This window comes from Lutra lutra, chromosome 2 (genome assembly GCF_902655055.1).
Source record: "Lutra lutra chromosome 2, mLutLut1.2, whole genome shotgun sequence".
Classification (NCBI taxonomy): Eukaryota; Metazoa; Chordata; class Mammalia; order Carnivora; family Mustelidae; genus Lutra; species Lutra lutra.
In genome coordinates this window covers 36,284,853-36,307,552 of record NC_062279.1, presented here as the reverse complement: position 1 = coordinate 36,307,552, position 22,700 = coordinate 36,284,853, and the positions used below count along the sequence as shown (strand labels likewise).

The 22,700-nt window shown below is 43.6% G+C and overlaps 3 protein-coding genes across 3 annotated transcripts in view; 1 reads left to right on the top strand and 2 right to left on the bottom strand.

Moving 5' to 3' along the window:
• The window catches only part of ADAM9 (ADAM metallopeptidase domain 9), a 153,996-nt gene extending 148,263 nt beyond the window's left edge, over positions 1 to 5,733 (bottom strand). Inside the window, exon 1 of the mRNA XM_047717147.1 lies at positions 5,416 to 5,733. Coding sequence (XP_047573103.1) covers positions 5,416 to 5,512 — 97 coding nt within the window. The 5' untranslated portion in view covers positions 5,513 to 5,733. The remainder of the gene's footprint in view (positions 1 to 5,415) is intronic.
• A 300-nt stretch (positions 5,734 to 6,033) lies between these two features.
• TM2D2 (TM2 domain containing 2) lies at positions 6,034 to 11,127 on the top strand. The gene is made up of 4 exons (XM_047717146.1): positions 6,034 to 6,365; positions 7,157 to 7,244; positions 9,115 to 9,230; positions 10,402 to 11,127. Exons 1-4 carry the CDS (start codon positions 6,139 to 6,141, stop codon positions 10,613 to 10,615), a joined length of 645 nt encoding a protein of 214 aa, XP_047573102.1. The 5' UTR covers positions 6,034 to 6,138; the 3' UTR covers positions 10,616 to 11,127.
• A 1,125-nt stretch (positions 11,128 to 12,252) lies between these two features.
• On the bottom strand, positions 12,253 to 22,217 carry HTRA4 (HtrA serine peptidase 4). Its single transcript, XM_047717145.1, has 9 exons — positions 21,737 to 22,217; positions 21,220 to 21,319; positions 20,255 to 20,459; positions 18,979 to 19,173; positions 18,515 to 18,547; positions 16,690 to 16,804; positions 16,224 to 16,281; positions 15,708 to 15,803; positions 12,253 to 13,347 (listed from the first exon to the last, which is right to left on the bottom strand). Exons 1-9 carry the CDS (start codon positions 22,215 to 22,217, stop codon positions 13,182 to 13,184), a joined length of 1,449 nt encoding a protein of 482 aa, XP_047573101.1. The 3' UTR covers positions 12,253 to 13,181.
• Positions 22,218 to 22,700: the final 483 nt, after the last annotated feature.

Genomic DNA, 22,700 nt, shown 5'->3' with positions numbered 1-22,700 from the left:
CAAGTTTTTTTTTTTTCATCTCATTCAACTCAGAAGAAATCACAGAGAAAAAGAAATGTCTCAGAAAAGAGAACTACAATTGGGCAGGCAGGTATTTAAAGAACTTTCCATTTGAAACAGGTTAAATAACTTTATAGTATCAGTATAGCAATCCAGTATAGGAAAATAAGACACAAAACTCTTTCTGCCCTTCTCATTTTAAAACATAATTCTTGTTAGGAAAAAAACAACAACACAGTTAATCCTTTATTTTTAATAAGACTCTCAAAATTAAAGCACCCAAAAATAACTTCTCTATGTCAAGCTGTTATTCCAGGAATACTGACTTCTTGGTTTTAAAATCCAAGGATCTTTCTGAGTGCCATAAGGAGTTCCAAGAACATCATAACAAATGTGTACATATTTTTTCCCAAATTCCCTTTTTTTTTTTTTAATCCCAAATAGTAGCAACCTTCTCATGGGAACCAAAGTTACATGTTTCCCATGTTACTTTAATAAAGGAAGTACATGCACATTATTTGTACAAAGCTTCAGCCTCAGCACTGCTGACATTTGGGGCCAGAAAATTCTTTGCTGTGGGGGGCTGCCTTGTGCAACGTAGGATGTTTAGTAGCATTCATGGCCTCTATCCACTAGATGCCAGAAGAACTATCAGTGTGACAACTAAAAATATCCCCCAGATGCCTTCTGGGGGCAAAACTGCTCCCCGCTGAAAACCACTATAAGCATATAGTACACAATGAAAATAAAAATCGTAATACAATCAACTAGCAGAGGATACAGATTTGTTACTTTGGAATTTGACAGAATAAGCACACTGTCAAAAATCGGATTACTAGGAAACATGGGCTGGAGATAAAAATAAGAGCTGAAACATGAAACTTAAAGAGTCCTCAACTTAGTGAAAGAAAGAGAAGGGTGTTTAGTTGCACTTCTTTATTCCTCTAACTCCTTAGATCTTTTTATGAACTGTGTTTTGAAGAAAGTCTAAGTATATGTTTCATAATAGTAACTGTAGTAGAGGGAAACACGTTCAAAGAATTCTACTTAATTGCAAAGCAAACAAATGTGAATTCTCAGTCATGGGCTTTTCTCCTTTCCTTCCTGCCTATTATGTAAACAAACAGCCACCTTTAAATACTTTCACTCTATATAGAAGATAAACCTGAGTTCCATAAAGAGCATGAATAAAATAATTTTGTTGCCTGAATTATTTTAAAAGATAAATTATTGTAATTAAATCCAGAAAACCCTGTTACTTTGAGCCACATATTTCCATTCCATTCACAAGGTCAGCCGCAAATAAATATCATATACTAATAATTATACTCAAAAATAATTATAATTTCAATTGCTATGTCCTACCTTCTTACATTTTTTGAGTGATTTTTTTTTTTTTACCATTTTCCCGTCTTCACATTTAAAAAGAAACAGAGCTTTTTCTGTTGTTTGTTTTTAAGTGCCCCTATGGGAAAACCACCAACCACTTAGAAGATTTAATGCCCTCGAGAACTTAAAGCTCCTCTAGCAAGGAATTTCAGTTTCTTGAGACAAAGAATGATACCTTATAAGGACAATATAATTTATGGATCATGTGTTTCCTGCTCTGGTACAGTAAGTATTTGATGACTACATGTTGAGTAAATGCCTTCTTATCTTTAGAGTCATTCATAAACGGATCTCCTACTTGTTAATTGTCATGTACAACCAGAATTAAGCTTATTTTTATGATGAGTATCTTTTTATGCCAATTCTCCAAAAATCCATGTGGTCCACACAGTTGTCATTTTAACGTCAATGTTCTATTTCATTGTATGGCTCTGCTATAGAATGCTTAGCCACCCCTCTCAGGTAGCTGGGATCAGAGCTTCTATTCACAAAGAATTCTAATTTATCAGTGAAGCCAATGGAGCAGGCTCTCCAGGGGTCTACATGCATAAGGATTCTAAGGAATACTATAAAAGGAAGCGGGGGGGGGGGGGGGAACCTCCTAAATGAGTTAAACCATGAAAAATCTCATTAAAAGAAAAATATGTCGATGGGAAAAAGGCATTTCCCATATACTTTTTTTCTTTAAAGATTTTATTTATTTACTTGACAGAGAGCCCGAAGCAGAGTCATGGATCCCACTGAGCCACTCTGGCGCCCCTAAACTAGGATTTTTAACAAAAAACAAATATAAAGTCAACTTTGGTGACATAAAATTTTAAATGTTTCTTGAAAATTGCCTTGAACCTAGAACTCGTTTTGTATATATATTAATTATAAATGTTTTCTTTTTTACTTAAAAGTTAAAAGCAGGGGCACCTGGGTGGCTCAGTGGGTTAAAGCCGCTGCCTTCAGCTCAGGTCATGATTCCAGGGTCCTGGGATCGAGCCCCACATCGGGCTCTCTGCTCGGCGGGGAGCCTGCTTCCTCCTCTCTTTCTCTCTGCCTGCCTCTCTGACTACTTGTGATCTCTGTCTGTCAAATAAATAAATAAAATATTAAAAAAAAAAAGTTAAAAGCAAAAATCGGGGCACCTGGGTGGCTCAGTGGGTTAAAGCCGCTGCCTTCGGCTCAGGTCATGATCTCAGGGTCCTGGGATCAAGCCCCGCATCAGGCTCTCTGCTCAGCAGGGAGCCTGCTTCCCTCTAAGCCTGCCTCTCTACCTACTTGTGATCTGTCTGTCAAATAAATAAATAAAATCTTTTAAAAAAAAAAAGTTAAAAGCAAAACTACCTTGAAATTTAAAAGACTACATTCTCCTTTACAGCAAAAACACAAAGATACAAATTCAAGTAATTTGCTGGCACCCAAGACAAAATTAGTATGGATTTAAGCTCTTACCATGTAGTTTGTTTTATAGTGATTCACCATAAGTAAGCTTTAAAACTCAATGTCTTTAGAATCTAGCCTTTAAAAAAAAAAAAAAATCTAGGTCTGCATCATAATTACTACCTTAAAAGAGAAAATCAGAAAAGGTTTCATACCCAATTCCCCTTGTTATTTTTTCACAGTGATAGAAAATTACCTTTGTCAGCCTCAGTTTTGGGTTTTTTTTTTAAGTTTACTGTAAGTATCAGCCCTTTGGAATTTATACTGCATTTTCTCACTGACACAACGTTATAAAGGGTAGTAAAGATCCCACTAAAACCTATTCAACTTCTACTATAACTAATGTGTGGGTGTTACTTACTGAGTCCTCAAATTCCTCTTCATTAACAGAAAATGTTTCAGTGCATGTTTTAAACATCCTGTATTGCAAAAATTTAGTCAGCTGATTTTGGAGGAACATTCCTCTGGAGAAATATGAGTTGACTCATTGCTAACTATTACAAAAGCCTCTCAGCTGGTCTCTCCCAGCCTCCAGTCTCTCCCTCCTGTGTTGTCTTCCCCTGCTTTGCCAGTTACCTTAATCGCAAATCTAGTTATGCCGTATGGAATCTGAAAAACCTTCTTGCCCAAAGAACTTCCTACAGGGTAAAGTCCAAACGTCTTATCACGGAATAGAAGGCTGTACCAATGGGTACCAATCTACCTTAGTTTCTTCCTTGCCTCCCTTTCCTGTAGACCACCTGCAGACATTCTCTTCATTCCCTAACAAGTCATGTTCTTTTTATCCTTCCATACTCTCACAAAAACTCTTTCTTCTCCTTAGAACACATTCATATCCTTTGACTTGAACATTCCCTGATGTAGATGAAATCAAATACCACTTATACTATAAACCTCCCCCAAGGTTTTATACATCTCCCATCAAGACTTTAGCCCATCTGGTCACCCTTTGCCCCTCCATAAGCATTAAGCATGGTGTCTTACAGAAACTCCATAAATGCTGACTAAATTTTGAAAGCATGACCACGCTTAAATGAAGGATTGGCCATAAACTGTTAAAGCCATGGTTAAGACCCATAAGGCTATTCTAGGTGCGTGTGGGTGGCTCAATCTGTTAAGCATCTGACTTCTGCTCAGGTGCCCTGGGATCAGGCCCTGAGTCGGACTCCCCGCTCTGCATGGAGTCTGCTTCTCCCTCTCTCTCTGCCCACTCCCCACGCTCCATCATGCTCTCAAATAAATAAAATCTTAAAATTTTTTTAAAAAGCATAAAGATCTTCCATTCATCTATATGCAAGTATCCACTAATACATACATTAACATTAAAAATATAGTCTTATTAATATTTGCAAACACAGACAATCATGGATTACTAAAACTCCAAATGTATATACTATACTTCACCTTACAGACTGGTAAATGTTAACCATCTATGAAAAGCACAGCAAAAACAGTGTTAACCAGAAAAGATATGGTGTCTTCCCATTCAATGAAGTTTCAGTATTTAGAGCTTCAGAATTCCAAAGAGGCAAATTTACTTAATTGCCAAAAAAAAAAAAAAAAAGCAATTCCTGAAGGTCAGCAATCCTACAGTGAAATCTTCCATCATCACCTTTGAGCAACTCTCAAGGCAACCTTCAGTAAAACTCTCATTCTCCATCATACTCAAAGGCTAATAAAGAAAATAAGAGCCATGCAAACAATAATTTCAGCAAGAGCCAAAACAAACGAAGCCGTTTCCAGAAAGAAGCTAGAGTGTTAGCAATTTGTTACCACTACGTTTCGGCATCTCCAGGATAAATACCTTACATATTCATGGGAAGTTTCACGATTCAAAAGCAATCTCACGTAAACGATTTAATTCTTATCACAATCCGGTGCTTAAGCAGAGCAGGGATTATTTTTACGGATTTAAGACATTACGAACCCAGTAAAAATGCAGATAGAAGACTGTTTGGCTATAGAAACACAGCACTTCGCTTCCAAAAATAAGTACTCTTTACTATAACAACAAAATGGCCCAAGACAAATGAGCAACCCCCCTTTATTCCATCACTAAATCTAGTTCGGTAGACATACTAGAAACTCCGCTCTTAAAATGAACGTCAAAATTTCAAATATGATAACCTGAAGCGAAACTTCCATCTCCCGGTCTCTTTCCAAGTGACATTAACTCACAAGCAAAACCAAGCTCCATTTCTCAAAGCAGTTTAAACAAGAACACACCCTCGGCGTGCACTCAGACTCCAAGGCTTTTCAGCCGACTCCCTGAGGGCAGAGTTGGTCCCAGAGAAGTCCCAAGAGAGTCTGGGGGACCCGGTTATGAGCGAGATGGGGGTGGGGCGCACTGCAAAAGGCTATGCCAAGCCGGAGACGGAGGAAAAGGGACCAGCCAGAACACTGCCAAGAAGGGTTTGGGGCGCCAGACCCCGAGCCTCGGGTCCGAGCACTCTCCACACACAGCTGGAGCGGCTCCGCCTCCCGACCCCAGGTCCAGTCCCCAGCCAGGCCCCTCCGCTCCCAGGCACCACGGGGTAACTCCGAGCGTCCCAACCCTAGGAAACAAATCTCAGAGGTCCCTGCGGGGCGGACACCCACCTGGCCGAGCCGCACCGAGAACTGGGCCCACCAAGTCAAACAGCAGCAGCCACTGGAGCCGGAGGACCCGAAAGGGCGAGCCTGCGCCCGATCCCATCGCGGCAGATTCCGCAGGTTCCACTCAACACTGGGTCTCCTCTGCCTCCGCCTGCTCCATCATTTCCCAGCCCTGCCGGGGCCCCAGAGCTGGCCGGGATGCGCGCGCCCGGGACGAACACGCGCTCGGCACTGACGCAACTCGGCTCTTGTCCGAGCTCGCTCCCGACATCGCGCTCCCTACGCTGACGTAGAGAAAAATCCAGTCGCGGGCGGGAGAAGGGATTTCTGTCCTGCTGCTAAAATCCTGACGAATTTGCCCCGCCCCTTCACACTCGCTGCCCCGCCTACTGCCTGTCACGCCCCGCCCTCTCTGCTCCTAGGCCCGCCTACTTTGGGCGTAGAAGAACCTGATTGGAGGAAGCACTAGAAGGAACAGAAGGCGGAGAGCGAGCCCCAGAAGCGGAATTGAGGAGCAGAAATGAAGGGCAGCCCCGCCCCCCTGCGCAGCCTTTTCTGATTGGCTTGCGGGCGTTGGGCGGAGCGTCGAGCCGCGCGCCCATTGGCTATTTTGTGGCGAGAAGTCCGGTTCCGCGGAAAGGCCTAACCCGGCAGGGCTTGCTTGGGTCGAATGTGTAGGCTCGGCTTTGTGGTTGAGTCCGGGTCTCCGCCACTGGGCCCGGGAAGATGGTGCTGGGTGGTTGCCCGGTGAGTTACTTACTTCTGTGCGGCCAAGCGGCTTTGCTGCTGGGGAATCTACTTCTGCTGCACTGTGTCTCTCGGAGCCACTCGCACAACGCTACGGCCGAACCCGAGCTCACATCCGCTGGCGCCGCCCACCCAGAGGGCTCTGCCGGCGCTCCGAGCTGGGAATATGGCGACCCCCAGTCTCCAGTCATCCTTTGCTCTTACCTGTAAGCTACCCAGATGTCGAGGCAGAGATGGAGATGGGGCCAAGGATATATGGGTGTTGGGATGGGGGAAGGGAGGCTGCTTTTTCCCCCCAGACCCTCTCCACCAGAGGACCTGTCAACATGCGGGAGGTAAATTTCATGCAGGTTTCTCACTCCTCTCACCCATCAGGGGGAAACCTTGTGTGTCGGTGGCAGATCCTTTGGGATCCCGAAAGAGAACTAGGGAGGAGTGACATCATATAGTCTCCGGAAGAAGGGTACGAGGTTGTGTCTTCTCTGTCCTGCTCCCTTTAACGAAGGAGAATCCATTGTAGGTGTTCATTATGAGGCACAAATAGAGGAAATGACTTGTCCTTGCCACAAGGCACTTTCTTTTAGAAAAGCAATATCCTAACCGTTCAGAACCAAGTCATTTTTAACATCTCTTTTTAGTCCATGAGAAAAGGCGTTTGGGAAATGCAGAGAGAACTGGGAATCCTTTGGCTTCGGTTTTGTTCCCATTGCCTTGTGGCTCCTTGCCTAGGAAAGGGAGAAAGCCATGGGAGAAGTAGAATCCACGTAGAAATAGGACCAGAAACGCTCCCCTTCCCCAATAAAAGGATCATTTTGGATGGCTGTCTATTTGACCTGCTGTTCTTCAGTCTGACAGCATCTCTTGCCTTGGGGATCAGTCAGAATTAAACCCTAGAAAACTTGAAGTGTCTCTTGCCTGTTTTGATTATATACACTTAAACAGCCATTTGCAAAAACCATATGAGAATGACAGTCATGATCTTACCGGTGATTTACAGACCTGATGAATTTATAGAATGTGACGACCCAGTGGACCATGTTGGAAATGCAACTGCATCCCAGGAACTCGGTTATGGTTGTCTCAAGGTGGGTTTTCATTTTGTTTTATAAGCAAACTCTTCCATAGAGAAATAGTACTGGCCAAATGCTGTTACAACAAAGTATCAGGCTATGAAGTTACCTTTCTATAGACTTCATTAGAATGACTTCCTGGAAATTTCCAGCCTGGCCAGCGTAAGTGACCGATCAAGCCATCTCATTTCCTCAGGAAGAAGTATCTGTGCCAAAACTGCCCAGGTGCACAAACCAACCTGTCTTTGGTTCTTTGGGCTGATATTGACTGATTTAAAGCTATTATGTTACCTCCTCATTATCCTTCAAGTATGCACTTTCCTAAAAGAACAAAAGAAAGGCTTATGCTTTTTTTTTTTTTTTTTTTTTTGCTTATGCACTTTCTAAAACCAATAATGGACTAAGCTGCATCTTTGTTACACATGCATTTCGGGCAAAGCTCCTTTTGCCAATGATCTTTCTTTTCATAAGGCAAGCATTTTCCACCATGTCCTTAAAAAATAGATGGGGTCTATCAGTATCTGCCTCTGTAGAAGGTTGTAGTATTCAAGGAGAAGCCTTAGGTAACAATGGCCTCTTGGGATGGAAGAAAGCCATTCAGTTCCATTAATAACATCCTAGTTAGTCTCCCCAAAACCAGTGAAGTTCGTGTACCTCCCCATCATGCTGCATAATGCAAGTCAAGATTCAATCAGGTATAAGAGAGTTATGGGAAAACATGGTTTGTACTAAATCAGAGACAGAGAAATAAACCTGAAAGTAATAAGACCAAAAGGCAACTCTTAATGCAGTCATGTGTAAAGAAACGTTTTCAATAAAATGAGATCTTGATCTGTTGATAATTATCAATGAAGGTTTTAAAGGTTTGAGTAGCATTGTATAGAGATCACTTTTGCCCATTTTATTTTTTTTTTAAGATTTATTTATTCATTTGAGAGAAAGAGCAAAGAGGGGAAAGAGGGACAGAGGGAGAGAATCTCAAGCAGACTTGTGCTGAGCGCAAAACCTGGATGCAGAGCTCAATCCCCTGACCCCAAGATCATGACCTGAGCCGAAATCAAGAGTCAGATTCTCAACCAAATGAGCCACCCAGATGCCCCTGCTTTTACCTATTATAATTAAAAACTGAGCTGTTCCTCTCAGGCCACTGAAGCTGCCACTTTCCCCAGAAGTCCTAGAGGACCAGTACTCAGGCACCTAAATCCCAGGGGAAGTATGATTTCCAGCTCCCTTCCCTTTAAGGAATGCACCAATGAAAACAGTAGTGAACAACTTAATAAGGTGCCAGTGGAGAATGTACAGCTGTGCTTTCTCTGCTAGAATTCAATTACATAAATGGTAAGAGGTCCTGTTCTGAAATTTTTTTGCTGAGATTTAAACTTACACAAAAACGTACTACAGATATCTGATAATCACACATTCAAAAAAAAGTTCTGAGTCAGATGATATTCTGAGGTCTTTTCCTAATTATGTTCATTTACAATATATATAGAACAAACTTCTAATACACATTGATTTTTTAAATACCCATTCCCAAATGCTCAATTATGTGCTCTTTCCTGTAAATATAGGATGATTAAAATATTGTGTTCATCTATTCTAAGTGGTGTTTAATGAAACTGATTTTAAATTTTTTCACCATATTAAAGAAGCTAGTTACAAGAAAAAAAAAAGAGTTTATTTAAAACAACATACAGTTAGGGTGGAATAATTTAAAATCACTTGAATCACTAAATTCCTTGCTCTTGAACACAGCCTTACCCCAACTTTGTTAGTATAATTATTGTCCTGAGTCACCTCTTATTAATGAATATAAAGATCTATTTTGTGTAACTTCTTTCGTAAGTTTGGGTTGTTTTGTTTTGGTTTGGTCTTTATGCCACAGTTCGGTGGACAGGCCTACAGTGATGTGGAACACACTTCTGTCCAGTGCCGGGCCCTCGATGGGATTGAGTGTGCCAGTCCTAGGACCTTCCTGCGGGAGAATAAACCTTGTATAAAGTAAGTGTTACTTTGAATGGGGTAGTTGGTACTTGGATAGAGGTAGAGCTGTTTTCCTTGTCATCTGATGATATGACTTTTTTCTTTTATCTTAAGTGTTAAAGGGGCAACGTGATTACCACTGTGCATAATCCATGGGCAGGAGCGATGTGGTTACAAACAGAAAGGACACTGGACTTATGAGACCAGAGGCCATAAGTTCTAAATGTCTCTTTCATCAACAAGCTAAGTGCAGGTAGAAGACCGGAGACTTTGTCCCTCACCTACAAAATAAAGGAGCTAGACCAGATCATCTAGCTCCAAAATTCCTATGGTAGACATAAGTCCTATAAAAATAGCCTTAATATTTGAGGAATGAAGGTTTTATTCTTTCTTTCTTTATTTCTTTAAAGATTTTATTTATTTGTCAGAGAAAAAGAGAGTGAGAGCACAGGCAGAGGGAGAAGCAGACTCCCTGCTGAGCAGGGAGCCAAATGTGGGGGTCGATCCCAGCACCTTGGGATCAAGACCAGAGCTGAAGGCAGACGCTTAACCAACTGAGCCACCCAGGCGTCCCAGAGAAATAAAGGTTTTATTATGACAAGTGTGGATCTCTCTCCTGAAAAATAAGTTTATCTTAAAGAATTAGGGTAATTTCTGTAAATTTTGCTGGAAGGCACAGAATGTATTTATATCAGTTGCTAATGGAGTCCGTGGTGTTTGATGACCATATTAGAGCAATTGTAATTGAGTGTCATCACAGTACATAAGACCCAAGTCCTTACTGAAGAAAACTCATTTTTAGTTGCCACAAAACAGCAGAAGGGTATACAGAGATCAGTGCTCATCTGAGGAAAGACAATGACATTTCTGTAGAGAACTGCATTCAGAAGTGCAGCCTCAGGAAAGCTGCCTGAGTCAGGGAGGGCTGCAGGCCCAGATTCTCCTCCTCCCAGGATGCCTACAGAGCACATGTGCTTGATTATCTCTTGTCCAGTCCAGTCAGTATTTGTTCCTTTATGCCCTAGGTAGTACTCTTTTGAGAGCCTAGGCCCACTAGAGATTTTCTTTTTGGGGAGAATGAGAGGCCACAGAGCGACTGCTACATCATCCTTTCGCTTACATGAAATTCATTCGTCCTTGTTTTAATTTTAATGTGGTAAACATCTTCCTCTTCATTCCTTCTGTCTAGGTACACGGGACACTACTTCATAACCACTTTACTCTACTCGTTCTTCCTGGGATGTTTCGGAGTGGACCGGTTCTGTCTGGGACACACTGGCACCGCAGTGGGGAAGCTATTGACACTTGGAGGACTTGGGATTTGGTGGTTTGTTGACCTTATTTTGCTCATTACCGGAGGGCTGATGCCAAGTGATGGCAGCAATTGGTGCACTGTCTACTGAGAAGGGCTGTGGTCATGGCCCAGAGAGGCGCGTCTTCTGAATTCATCTCTACAGGCGCAAAACTCTTCCTCGATAACAGACCTAACCGTTACTTTCCTTCTTCAGAGGGAATGGGTTTGGTTAGAAAGGTTTCTTTGGACTCTGGGTTTTCAACCCAAATTTTATCTTGCAGACTAGAAATGACAAGCAAACACTGTTTGGGAATCAAGTGTGTACCTTTCCTCACATATAACATATAAAGGATAGTGACTAACTTATAAGTTGCAGGGGTTTCCATACTGTATTTCTATACATTGCTGTATCTTCAGTACATTGGAGCAAGTGGACCCGACAAGATGAGCAAAGTGAATATTTTTAGGTGCCTTTTGTGACCCTGAATCTTCATGCAGAGGAGAGGTGAAGCTGAACCAGTGAAGATCTTCAGCAGAAATAAAATGGCCATGGATTTTAATACTCACTGAAATTCTGACTTTCTGAATTTAAGTTGTGGAATAAATTTTGCCAACCTGGAATGCTGTTTGGTATTTTCAGTAAGTAGAGTGAGACTCAAAATTCTGTATGTTTTGCTAAAAGCCAGGCATTTGAAATGAACCACTCTACTAATAAATCCTATTGTTACATCATTATTATGCTCCAGAGGCGGTATATGCAATACAGTAATTTCTTCATTTCAGTTATATTTTGAAAGCCCAACAATAATCAGGTATGTCTGGGGTAAGCTCTCCTCTTGGCTATCCTATCTAAAAATTAGTTATATACAAGTTCAGAGAGCCTATGTTGTAGGCTGGTAAAAAATATATTCTACAACTAATATAAAATTATCTTCACAATTATGTCAGGTAAGGTGAAAAGCGTCATACCTTTGGGGCAAAAGTTAAAAAAAAAAACAACATTCTTACTTAAAGGACAGAATTACCAAGAATTGGGTGGAGTTAAGACATGATTTATGGGGGCAAAAAAGAACACATTCCGTCAAAATAAGCATGGTACCAGAAGTTCTCACTGTGGGCTACCGGACTCAATTGTCGGAAAGAAGAGACAGCCAAGCTTTTGCATTCCCAAATCACTGGCAATAAAAGGAAATGTTCTAAATTGTAAGTTCTGAGAAACCTAGTTCTCATCCTTTGCAATTTAAGTTGAAAAGAACTCTTAAATATGAAGTAAAAGGAGGACTTTACAGACAGGTCGAACAAAGAGCCCGATATTCAGGATAAGTTCTAGAAACAATCAAGGTAGAACTACTCAAAACTTGGTCTCCTAATAGTTGACATAAAAACCAAGAATCACAGTTAAATTAACACTGGATATGCTCTATCATTATGAAGCAGCTTTCCTGAAAGCTTCAGCTTTATTATCCCTGATTAATATAATTACTGTTCTTATATTATTAAGTGGTTGACAAATGTGTAAAAATTAAAACAGATTATTCTGTCTTGAAAATTCTGTACCACATTGACCTAAACCTTGTTTGTAACAGTAATAATTGGTAGATTCTTATCCATAATGTCTGTATATAAGTATATAGTATTTTTTAAATTGTTGGAGGTCATGAAGAAACCAGACCCCCTCCCCAGGAAAAAATACACATAAATAAAATTTTGCATAGACTCTAAGATCCCATATTTTAAAAAAAAAACAAAAAACAAAAATAAAATACTGACTTGTAAGAGAAATCTGGAAAACAAATTAAAATCTTACCAAAGAAAATAAGATACTGCTCTAAGCCATCCTGCCTCATCGCACACTTTTCAAAAAAATCTTCAGAATATTCACAAACCCCATCAAAAGCTATTTTCTTTAAAAACACCAACACTTCGGCAGCCTTCAGGCTGAAAATCCCTAATGTTGCCAGGAGGATGAGCGTGGGTAAAAAGGTCATAGTCTGTAAGTTATTGAAGGATCTGTCCTATAAAAGAAGACCTCTCCTACTCAGAAAGCTTTTGGAGACCACTGCCAGGGTGATCATGAGAACCTAGTGTTTCTCTGTGACAATCTGCAGTTGTCAGTTTGAATCTGATTTACAAATAATGCTCATCCTCCACATCTACAGACCCTGGCCAAATGTGGTACAACCTGGAAAACTAATTGAAAAAAGGCAGTGTTAGGAAAAATTCAATTTCCTTTGCACTCTGGATTCAGGTTGTTTCTTCATATTTGGTAGGTCTGTATGTGTGTGTACACACACATTTGTGTTATATCCAGTTTGTGGCTACAGAGAAGTTTTAAAATCCACAAGTGTCCTTCTGTCAAGGTTAAATTAGAAACTGCTTGTTTTTCAGTTGTTTCCTGTGTTGAAATAAAATGTTATCAGCTTCCCAGACTTCCTGGCACCATGTCCTTCACTTGCTCTAGTGGGGCTTCTTAGCAACATTAGAGCACCCCAATCTAAAGGTCCCTAAGTGTGTGTGTGTGTGTGTGTGTGTGTGTGTGTGTGTCTGTATATTTTAAAGCATTCATTTTTCTTAAGAAAGAGACCCTAAAACTTGTTAACTTTGGCACATCTCCAGTACAAACCAGGTAATATAGCTGTGGTTTTGTTAGATGATTTCTCTTTAAAACAAGATACTTAATTGATTATTTCAGGTGTGACTGTCAGGAGCAAAGTTTGACTTCCTCGACGAACCATGATGGAAAGGGAATCATTATCCTTAACAGCTTCAGTAACATCAGTTGTGGTGGTAACAGGTTGCCCATTTATGCTGACAATTACATCGTGGTCTCTCAACCCAGAGCTGGGAGAGGGAGAAAAAAAGGACCATGAAACTAAGTTTTACTTGTCCCCATTTAGAATTTAATGCCTATCTTTTATGGCACTATCTTGCTGTCATTTTTTTAATAATTTTATTTATTATTTATTTATTTATTTTTCCCCATACAGTTGTACTCTGATCAGTTTGGTTTTGACAGCCCACTTACTTGCCCCATCTCCACCCACAACATGATAGCTCTGCTTCCAGTTAAGTCAAAAACCAGTCGTGCTTTCAAGACTAAATATTCAAGGTTCTGGTTCTAGGCTCCTTTTCCCCAAAGTTGTGATTATATTTTGTCTCCAATATATTTGCTTCACATAGAATATATATTCTAGAAACAAAAAACATCTCCAAACATGAAACACTTCAAAAAATATATAGCCATGCTGATGATTTCTCTTAAAGTCAGTAATGGGGGCGCCTGGGTGGCTCAGTGGTTAAAGCCTCTGCCTTCCGCTCAGGTCATGATCCCCGGGTCCTGGGATCGAGCCCCTCATTGGGCTCTCTGCTCAGCAGGGAGCCTGCTTCCTCCTCTCTTTCTGCCTGCCTCTCTGCCTACTTGTGATCTCTGTCTGTCAAATAAATAAATAAAATCTTTAAAAAAAATTGTTTAAAGTCAGTAATGGGCTGGAAGAGGGACAGCAAATTAAATGACTCCAAGTGACTTCAAGAAAGCAGTAGTCCCACATTTCAATGTTCATCCAAATCACCTGGAGATCTTGTTTAAAATGCAGATTCTGATTTAGTGGTAGGGCCTGTCATTCTGCATATTTTTCTTTTTTCTTTTTTAAGACTCATTTATTTATTTGACAAACAGCGAATGAGCTGGGGGAGAGGCTGAGGGAAAGAGAGAGAAGCAGACTCCACACTGAGCACAGACCCCGACTCTGTGCCAGATCTCACAACCCAAGACTATGACCTGAGTCTAAGTCAACTGTCGGAGGCTCGACCAACGGAGTCACCCAGGTGCCCTTCTGCATTTCTAAAAGAGCCCCAGGTGATGCCGTGCTGCTGGTCTACAGACCACATTTGAGTAGTAAGGACCAGGATACCTGAAAGAAATAGCTTTAGCCTTGAACCAAAAGATAAAAATAAAGGGTTGGGGGGGGAGGGCAGGAAGCAAGAAAATCTAGAAAGGCCTATGACGAGCCAAATTTAGTGTGTTACTACTAGTGTAGTACTAGTAGTGTTACTAGTAGTGTACTAGTACTAGTACTAGTAGTGTTACTACTACTACTAGTGTGTTACTAGTGTGTTACTACAAGACCTAACATTTCGCTATTAACAGTTAGTACCCCATGGTTTCTTTCCCCTACTGAAAAGAGTTGTCATAATATCAAAAGATAATTGAGCTTTGAGAAACAAAAGTAATGAGAAGTATGCTCAAGAAATATAAGAGAGGGACCCAAGAGAATAATTGTAGGACAAGCCACCTCTTCCCTCAGTAGTTAGTATAAATGTTTAAAAACAAGAGTAAAATCAGCTGGAGCACTTCTTTGATGAGCTGTTTTAGCTCTGCTTTATTAACATTCACTCATTCAGTGATGGCCTCTAGTTCAAAGGAAAAAAGTACCCTAAAGTACCTAAAACACGTTATTAAGCCTTCAGCCCTCTGAATTTTTCCTATTCTTAATAAATAAGATATCAAGAATAGATTCAGGAATTCCTAGCAAAACTGATTTAAAACTTATGCTATTAACTCATCATGAATTCCTGAGCTATAAAAAACCCATCCCCTTCCCAAAAAAAAAAAAAAAAAAAAAAAAAACCACAAGTACACAAGTCTAAATCAGCACTGTCCAACAGAAGTGTAAGGCAGGCCACATATGTAATTTTAAATTTTCTGGTAGCCACACTTTTTAAAACGTTCTTTATTTTTGGAAATCTCTAAAAACAGATGAGGCTCATTTTAATAATATACCTATTTAGGTCAATATGTGTATTATTTAATATGTAACTTTTTAAATTATTAATAGGTATTTTAGACCATTTCATATAAGTCTTTGAAACCTACTAGAAACAACACACATCTATTGTGCTGCTATACAACATCTTAAACAATGCAGTTGATTAAAGTTACAGGCAGTCCTTCCAAAACAAAAGGCATGTCTCATGGAAAAACTTTTATATAGCTTGCCTCTGTTTTGTTTTTTGTTTTTTGGGTTTTTTTTTACTTAAATAAATTAAAATTAAATAAGATTCTGTTCTTCAGCCACACCAGCCACATCTCAGCGTTCAATACCCATGTGTGGCTAGGGTCACTGTACTGACTCGTGCACATCTCAATCTAACACATATTTACCATGGCATGCTGGGTAATGGGCCAAGGCCTGAGCTCTTACCTTTCAGCAGCTGTTCCTTGAATCACCTCATACACAAAAACCCCAAAACTCACATCAGGGAAATCTGGATCTTGCCTCTTCAGCTCTTGAAGAAGGCTAAGAAAAGTGAGAAAGTTTCCCCAGAAGGTTAAGAAACACAATGAATTCATCACCTGAGCCCTGGTTGAAGCCTCCAACTCAATAGGTCCTCTTGTGTGTTCTACTGAAGGCTCCAGGCAGCCACTGAGGATTCCATCAGGCCGGTCGCAATTATTCTTCCCTGGGGTTGGCCCGGTTCTCTACCAAAGCCCCGAGCCACTGGACATTATAAGCCCCATATAGCCACAGTGAAAGAGGCTAGTGAAATGTACCGCAAATGATTCAGGCAGAGGCAGATACCTACCCTGTGACAACGGGGCCCTACACTCACAAGAGTAGCCAGCTGGAGCCCACATGCTTTAGATTCCCTGTTAAGACCGTCCAGCTCTGCCTTTTGCTTCTGAAAAACAGCCCAGACATACTGAAACCCCTGCTTACTTCATAGTGAGAGGCAGCATTCGCAGACCGAGATACTTCTTCTGTGAAAGAGCCTTTCCTGGAAAGGAAAGTTATAGGGTGTTACTAACAACAAAACTTCTTTCCTTCTGGCAGAGCTTAAAAGACACAAGTCACGGAACATCCTTACTATTATTATAACTGCCCTTTCGGGCTGTCAGCCATGAAAATGTGCTTCAGAGAAACTTTGTCGCTAGCATGGACACTCCTCCCATCCACCTCCCATCTCCAACCCATGGGTTTCCCTTCCGCCATAATCCACGTATTTCTGGGTACAACACATGCCCTGTTTGGTGCCCAGTTCCCCCCGATTGCCCCCCAAACCATCGTGATAAGACCTGGGTACCAGGGACTCAGTATTCTACACAATCCTAATGGTGGCCTCTAGAACAGATGGAAGGCTCCTGAGAAACACAAGAGGGGGATAAAAAGTCATAGCTCCCCTCACCTTTCAACTGGCGCTCATGGAATTCTGCCAAGAACTGTCGAATTCGATCTGAGGGAATCGCAAAGGAGATTCCTGCAGTCACCTTCAATGTATTTATGCCAATCACGTCACCGTCCTGGCAAGGGAGGAGACATCATTCAGTCGCCAAGTCATGCAAACGGACCAGGACAAAACCAGGACCGGCAGAGGAGGGAGTGAAGCTAGTCTCTGAGGCTGAGAGCACAGAGGGGCTAGAGAAAAGGGGACTTCCTCAGAAAGCAGTGGCTGTTACCCTTATAGGAACCTACCCATGTGCAGATCCCTGCTGAGGATATTTTTTCTTTTAAAGATTTTATTTATTTAACAGAGGGAGAGATCACATGTAGTCAGAGAAGCAGGCAGAGAGAGAGGAGGAAGCAGGCTCCCCGCTGAACAGAGAGCCCGATGTGGGGCTCGATCCCAGGACCCTGAGATCATGACCCGAGCTGAAGGCAGAGGCTTAACCCACTGAGCCACCCAGGCGCCCCCTTGCTGAGGATATTTTTTAAAACCTGAATTCATTTTTTCCTTTGTCAAATGATTTTAAAAGTGAACCAGTTTGTATTTTGACACAGATAAGAGGACAAGGAGTACTTGCCTTTTCTCCTCAAATGAAACTAAAAATAAACATGGAAAAGGCAAAAAGCTGTTGGATTTTCAGCAACACTTCAACACTTCAACTCTTCAGAGTTAGCTAATTGACCTCAGAGAACAAAGCTCTACAAGGCCAAAGCTATGAAGTGGGAAACACTTTCCTCTTCATGCACTCATCACCCTTTAGCCTCTGTTGGGTAATGGGAAGGATAAAAAACGAGACTTCTGATCGTATTAAAACATATACCGTAATTCAATAGGTCTGGTGTGTGGTCTGACAGTTTGCATGTCAGCCCTGCTCTACTAAACTCATTGTCTTTTTTTTTTTTTTAAGGATTTTATTTATTTGAGAAAGAGTAAGAGAGAGAGCGTGAGCACACACAGAAGGAGAGGGAGAAGTAGACTCCCCACCCAGCAGGGAGCCTGACGCTGGGCTCAATCTCAGAACTCTGGAATCATGACCTGAGCTGAAGAGAGATGCTTTACCGACTGAGTCACCCAGGTGCCCCTAGTAAACTCACTATTAGAGAAAGCAGGCACAAGAAAACTATATGAGTAGCATTACTATGAGTAAAAGAGCGCTCAGTAATTTCACTTAGTTCAACCTCCAAAAAGCAAGTGTAATGTGTGGAACGGAAAACAATCAGCTCAAAGGGACTCAGCATGATCACAGACTATGTGTCAAACAGCACTGCACTTCATGTCTTCACAGGTATTTAAGCAACTAGAAACTCTCGCCTTTCCACTAGAGATGATGAGCAACATCTGAGAATTAAATACATGACAGAGCGGTGGATTCTCCCTGCGGCTTCTGTCAGAACTAAAACCCCAAACAGACCACGTCATGTAGTTATTAGCACTTTGGGATGCGGGACAGTTCTTCCCATGCAGGAGCCGGCGATCTTCAAGTATAGACATTACATAGCACAGTGGGTCATCTGACTTATATTTTAATTTAGTGTTCTGAGCTTTTGTTAACTTGGCGATGAAAACAGCATGGCAAAGAGATGTCAGTAAGCAAAAGTAAATGATGATGGGTAAATGATGATAACCCCACCACAGATCTTAGATCTTCGCTAACTATTTACTTAAGATGCAATCATAGAAAAAGCATCTTACCAAGATCTCTACACAAAAGTGACATCCTACTCTGCATCGTCAGTCTTGGAAAGTTGGGAAGAGACATGAGACAGCCAGGAAAGTGGTCACTTACCAAGTTCACCAGAGGGCCCCCAGAATTGCCGTGCTGAAGACGGAATTTGAAAAAATCATCAGTGCTTTTCTCCTTGTCATTTATACATGGTTCCTAAAGAGGTTTACCCAAAGCAGCCAGCTCTGGGGAGCCCCTGTTCCTCACAGACAGACAAAGCCTCACCCCTGTCATCACCAACACTGAAGTCAGTGCGGGTAACAGACAAGAGCCAAAGTATCACCACCTTCTACAGCAGGGGTGACCTCAATGACAGACCCAAAGAGACTGTTCAATATCATGGATGCCGACGGTCACATCAAACGGACTAAACTCTAACAACATGGCATTCCTTCTCTCCAGTGAGGGTCTAACTAAACTCTGGACAGCCCCACCAGGCCAAAGGGAAAAGAGGGCCTTCTGACATGTTCTTCTCACTGTCCTGCCAGTACATTATGGGCTGAGGATGGCCCTCCCGAGTAACTTACGTTAATTATGGCATCCGTCTGGATATAGTCCATGTCTGAATTCTTCAGCCCCAGCTCTCTGCTCCCTCGCTGTGTAGAGCTGACAATTCCTGCCGTCACTGTGTTCTGCAGAGAAAACGGGCTGCCCAAGGCCACCACGAACTCTCCAGCCCGCAGGTCAGAGGACTTGCCCAGCAGCAACACAGGAAGGTCAGTCTGCACACAGCCAGGAGGGGTGGGAGGGACAGAGAGATGAACAAATCAAGAATAGAATCAACCAGTATTTGTGTACAACACACATATGACAAGGTCTCGGTCATTTGGACACTTACAAGCCAAGAATCCCCCACCCTCTCACATGGGTTCTGTAAGTGCCTGATGCTTCTTCCTCATATTCCAGCAACCACGACCTCTCACTTGGTAAGATGATCAGGATCATCTCTAAAATCTAAAATTATTGTTCTGTAGAAATTACTGTAACTAAAGGACCAGTGGAGTAGCTGATGAACATACACTGACATTAGCAACGTAGCACTATACCAGCTCAAAATTTTAATTTTTTAAAGATTATTTATTTGAGAGAGAGAGAGGGAGGGAGAAAGAGAATGACAGAGAGAAGGCAAGCACAAGTGGGGGAGGAGCAGAGAGAGGGAAGCAGACTCCCCACTAAGCAGGGAGCCCGATGTGGGGCTCAACCCCAGGACCATGAGAAAATGACCTGAGCCAAAGTAGACACTTAAAGACTGAGCCACCAGGCACCCCCCCAGCTCAAGATTTTAGATCCAAAATTAAACCACAAACAGAAAGGAGATCTCCCAGAGCCGTGCTTCTCAAATTTTAATGTGTACACGAATCACCTGGAGATCTTACTAAAATGCAGATTCTGACTCAGTAGACCCAGGTGGGATCTGAGATTCCGCATTTTTTAAAAAATTCTCAGATAATGTCTGATGCTGCTGATGTGCAGACGAGACTTTGTGTAGCAAAGACCTCGGAGTATTCCTCAGCAGCTCTGAATCCATTGCAATCATTCCTAGTATTCTAAGGCAAGCAGAGAAATAAGTTTCCCAGAAGCATCTGTTGAAGGAGGAGGCTGGATAGTTAATAGAAGTTGTTAGGGATATACAGACGGGCATAGCAGAAAACCAAAGAGTGAAAAACAGGGGGGAAAGGAAACTAGAAAATAGCATATACCAGGTAGAAAAGACGTGGCATGGGAACGGGGATGGAGCAGAAAATATCAGCAAACTGGTGGAAATCCCCAGATGCACAGACTGACTTGGTCCTGCATACTCACATTTGGCTCAATCTTTATCAGCGCAAGATCCAGTTTATGGTCAATGTCTTTGACAGTGGCTTCATATTGGACCCCACTCTGGAACTCCACCTGGATCCGATGCTGGTTGGTGAGGACGTGGGCATTAGTAACAATGAGCCCATCCTCAGACACTATGAACCCAGAGCCACTGGACGCAGGAATATCCTTGTTGCTAAGAGGTGACCTGTCCCAGCAAAACCACAGCATAAGCAGAGGGCAAGAAAATCTCGGGATCCATCCCAGTCCGGGAACACGGAACCTCTCATTTATCAAATACAGCTCCACCACAGTTTTCTCAGACATTTTACTATCCCCTGTCTGTGTTTTCATTCTCTCCATGTGTAACTGGTCTCTGCAGGTTCAGCGCCCTAGCCATCTCTTAGGAACCACGACTGAGAGCTGAGTCCAGCTCTCCTTTTCCAGGGATGACCCCCTCCCCTCCTTCTTCAGCGCCGGTCAGAGAAGCAACTCTCTGCTTCAGAGGCCTCACCTAACCATACCACTGCAGATGTGGACCTGGTGCCTCATTATTGAGGACCCAGGCGGGGAGGGAGTCAAAGAAGTCTGGTTCCAGCTTGGGTTCCACTACTAACTGGCTTTGTGACGTAGGATTTCCTTCCAGGCAAATGAGGGGCCTGAGCAAGTTCACCATCAGGATGCCTTCTGGCTCTGACATCGGACCTTCCATTTTGTCCGTGCGAGACGAGGAGGAGAGAAACCCCAGACACCTAAGTGCAGAGGAGTAGCCCCGATTTGGAAGTCACAATCCCTACGCTTCCGCTCTTTGGCTAAACCACCCGGAACAGAGTATACAACCTGCTCGAGCCGCGATTTCCTCACAGCGGGTTTTATGACTAAACGATGCCTGGAAACGGATCCGGAGCGGGTGAGCTCTCAGAAACAGCCCGCTGGGGTAGCTGGCGGCCTCGTCCTGCCTCCTTTACCTGCGGAACAGCTGCAGGTGAACCACAGACGGTGCCACCTTCTCCACCACCTCCGCGATGAAGTTGTACTTGCTCCGGAGCCCGCCCGCACTCCTGGTCCCTGCGAAGAAATGCTCCATTCTTGGGGGCGGTGGGCGCCCCGCTGCTCGGCCGGACCAGGCGTCATATCCCAAATCCCCCGGGCTCTCGCCTCCTCCTCTCTCCTGTCCCTCCCTCTCCTGGGTGTATTCGCCGCCACCCCGCAAGGAGACGCCTTGAGGGAACCAGACCTGTCATCCCGGATGGAAAGAGAAAGAGAGAAAAGAAAAAAGGGAAGACGCCATTCAACAGGCCTGGGGAGGCAGGCGGGGAGAAGCCGCATGGGAACTGGTAAGGAGGCACCTCGAACGGAAAGAAAACTGGGAACGGGTTGTTGAATCGGGAAGCAAAGACGGGAGGCCCGCGGCGAACCGCGCGACCGCGGCGAGCGGCTTTGGGGACTCGCGAGCCGTCCGAGCGCGCGGATCCCCGCGCTCACCTCGACCCGCGCAGTCGCCCTTCAGCACCGGCAGGGCGGGCAGCGCGCCTCGGAGGCGCGCGGCGCGGTTGTCGGCGCGCAGCGCGCACAGGCTGGGGTAGGTGCGCCCGTCGCTGCCGCACACCGCAGCCCCCGCCGCCGGGCAGCCGCACGTGCCGACCCAGGCGCCGCCGAGGCGCGGGGCGCTGAGCGGCGCGCGACACTGCAGCCCCGGGGCGCACGGCAGGCCCAGCGCCCCGCCACAGGCCTCGCCTTCGGCCGCGGCGCAGACGCGGCAGCAGCGGCAGCGATCGAGCACCGGCGTCGACCCCGCCGAGCAGGTGGGCAGCGGGGGACAGCGCGTGGGCTCGCAGACCCTGGGACAGGGCAGCAAGGCCCTGGACCTCCTAGCCTCGACTCTGGGCACGGGCAGCGGGGGCAGCAGCAGCCACAGCAGGAGGAGTCGTCCTGGCACAGCTGGTCGCAGCAGCGGTCTAGTCATCTTGCCCTCTTCCTTCTTCACTCTCCAGTTTACTTTGGACCCGCAACTGCTCGAAAATGAGCAACACTTTCTCCCGGTTAGGTGCCGCCTCCGTCACCCCCAGACTTTAAGGGGCAGAGCCTGGCAGACCTCGCCATACACACACACACACACACACACACACACACACACTCATCCCCTAGCACATGTCCCCACCCCCGCCCCAGGGCCAGGTCCACCCCACGCAATGAAGAGAGGTCCCCAGCCCTGCCCTGTGCAGGGACCTACCTCGGGAAGTCCAGAAAACCAATAATGGGGCAGACTGACAGGAGAGATCACCCACCCACGGACAGAAGGTCAGCGTTAGGAAAACATACACCATATTTCAGTATTTCACATGGTTTTATTACAAAACAAGCAACAAAACTGTTTTAGAAAATTATTTTTTGCTACATACCAATTAGGAGATCACATCAAATGAGAAGCGTAACAGTTTCCATGCAC

Bases quoted from the DNA above. Each gene is read 5' to 3' on its own strand.
- TM2D2 (XM_047717146.1), top strand. From the start codon at position 6,139: ATGGTGCTGGGTGGTTGCCCGGTGAGTTACTTACTTCTGTGCGGCCAA. The intron at 7,245-9,114 runs GTGGGTTTTCAT...TTTATGCCACAG, and splicing joins TCGGTTATGGTTGTCTCAAG to TTCGGTGGACAGGCCTACAG. The intron at 9,231-10,401 runs GTAAGTGTTACT...CCTTCTGTCTAG, and splicing joins GAGAATAAACCTTGTATAAA to GTACACGGGACACTACTTCA.
- HTRA4 (XM_047717145.1), bottom strand. From the start codon at position 22,217: ATGACTAGACCGCTGCTGCGACCAGCTGTGCCAGGACGACTCCTCCTG. The intron at 21,320-21,736 runs GTGAGCGCGGGG...ATTTCTTCGCAG, and splicing joins GGGCGACTGCGCGGGTCGAG to GGACCAGGAGTGCGGGCGGG. The intron at 20,460-21,219 runs GTAAAGGAGGCA...TTGCTGGGACAG, and splicing joins CACCTGCAGCTGTTCCGCAG to GTCACCTCTTAGCAACAAGG.